We start from the raw sequence: 1,476 nt of genomic DNA, 5'->3' as shown, positions 1-1,476 counted from the left end.
CCAGAGGGTGATTCTGCAGTGTCTATCAAAATTAAAACCAGTTATTGACTCAGCAGTTCCACCTATGGAAAGTTATCCTGCATATATACTCAAAGATGTATATATACAACAATATTTATTGCAATGCTATTTGTAGTAGCAAAAAGTTGAAAACAAACCAACTGCCCACCAATAATGGACTCGTTAAATACTACTTTGCTGAACATATTCCATATAAAGGAATACTACGACACCATTCAGATGAATAAGTAGAGCTATCTATGCAAACATGGAACAATCTCCAAGACTGATTCACTGAAGCAGCAAGCAGCAGAACAGGGTGTTAGAACATACAAAGGTGGATGGTGGGAGCTGTATCACACATACACTAATGTTTGTGACGTCGACTATACACACCAGGGGAAAATCGTTTTAAAGTAGCCCAACGGCACTGCGCCCGGCCCAGTCGCTTCCCAGTGGGGGGCGGTCTCCCAGTGCCACTCCTGCTTCTGTGAATTTTCTGAAACTCCGCAGGTCTCAGGGACTGTGACAACTCTGGTCTGCGCCACTGCTTACCTACCACTTCTTCACTTAGCTATTTTAGAGAAAAGATGGCACAGAGAACTGATGATGACTTCTAACAAATGCCTGACGGTGTAGAGACAAAATTACACTTCGAAGGTGCATCCAGCTCCAAGCTGTCTAAAATGCTGCACAGGGACAGAGCTGAGGCCGTCCATGACAGGGGTAAGAAGCAGGCTTCCCTCTTCTCTACCTCAAAAACCTAAGTAAAGGTGAGGAACAACTACATAGGAAAGTATGTCGGTCCTAAAAAGGCAAAGAAGAGGGACAGGGCCTTCTTAGGACTATCCTGCCACTCTGCAAGGCTGGGTAGCTCTGGACAGTCATTCACATACAAGGGACACCCAAGTCCTAAGTGAGGGATCAGGTAGACACTGCTGATGTCTCTCTCCATTTGTTGTTATCGGAAACAGGCAATGGGTAGAAATACATGTTTCTGTAATACAGCTGGCCAAGGACTAAGGATACTCCACATTCAGCAGTTAATTCGATCTCTTTACATAGAACCTAAGGCTTCATTTCAGCTACTTGGAAGAACTATCCACAAACCGTCAAACCACCATCCATGTACCAAACAGGGTCAGAGGGTGGTGGTGGTGAAAGGAATTATGATAATATAAAAACATGAAATATTAGGCAAGAAGTCATTTAGAAATCATTTTTAATGAGTCTCCAATGATTTAATTAGCCCGAGAGCCAACGTATACATTAAGAACTCCAGAACAAGAACATTTAGGAGATTCAGAAGATCTGCCCTTTTATCTGTTTGCCAATAAGCTAGCTTGCAGACTAAAAATCTCCTGCTTTGTCTAATTTATATCTAGAAGATTAATGAAAAGTTTTCGTTAGTGAAAACTTTGTGGTTTTCCACTTTAGAAATTAACATCCATGAAAACCTTCTAAATTTCTAGGATC

At 41.9% G+C, this 1,476-nt stretch overlaps 1 protein-coding gene across 1 annotated transcript in view; it reads right to left on the bottom strand.

The window, feature by feature from the left end:
• Positions 1 to 1,476, bottom strand: part of DCUN1D4 (DCN1, defective in cullin neddylation 1, domain containing 4) — an 81,558-nt gene that overhangs the window by 22,532 nt on the left and 57,550 nt on the right. The window contains 1 exon segment of the mRNA XM_012639901.1: positions 560 to 569. Within this exon segment, the coding sequence (XP_012495355.1) occupies positions 560 to 569 (10 nt within the window).

The sequence above is a fragment of the Propithecus coquereli genome, unplaced genomic scaffold, assembly GCF_000956105.1.
Source record: "Propithecus coquereli isolate 6110/MARCELLA unplaced genomic scaffold, Pcoq_1.0 Scaffold143, whole genome shotgun sequence".
Classification (NCBI taxonomy): Eukaryota; Metazoa; Chordata; class Mammalia; order Primates; family Indriidae; genus Propithecus; species Propithecus coquereli.
The sequence above is the reverse complement of the archived record's forward strand: the minus strand, read 5'-3'. Positions and strand labels throughout refer to the sequence as shown.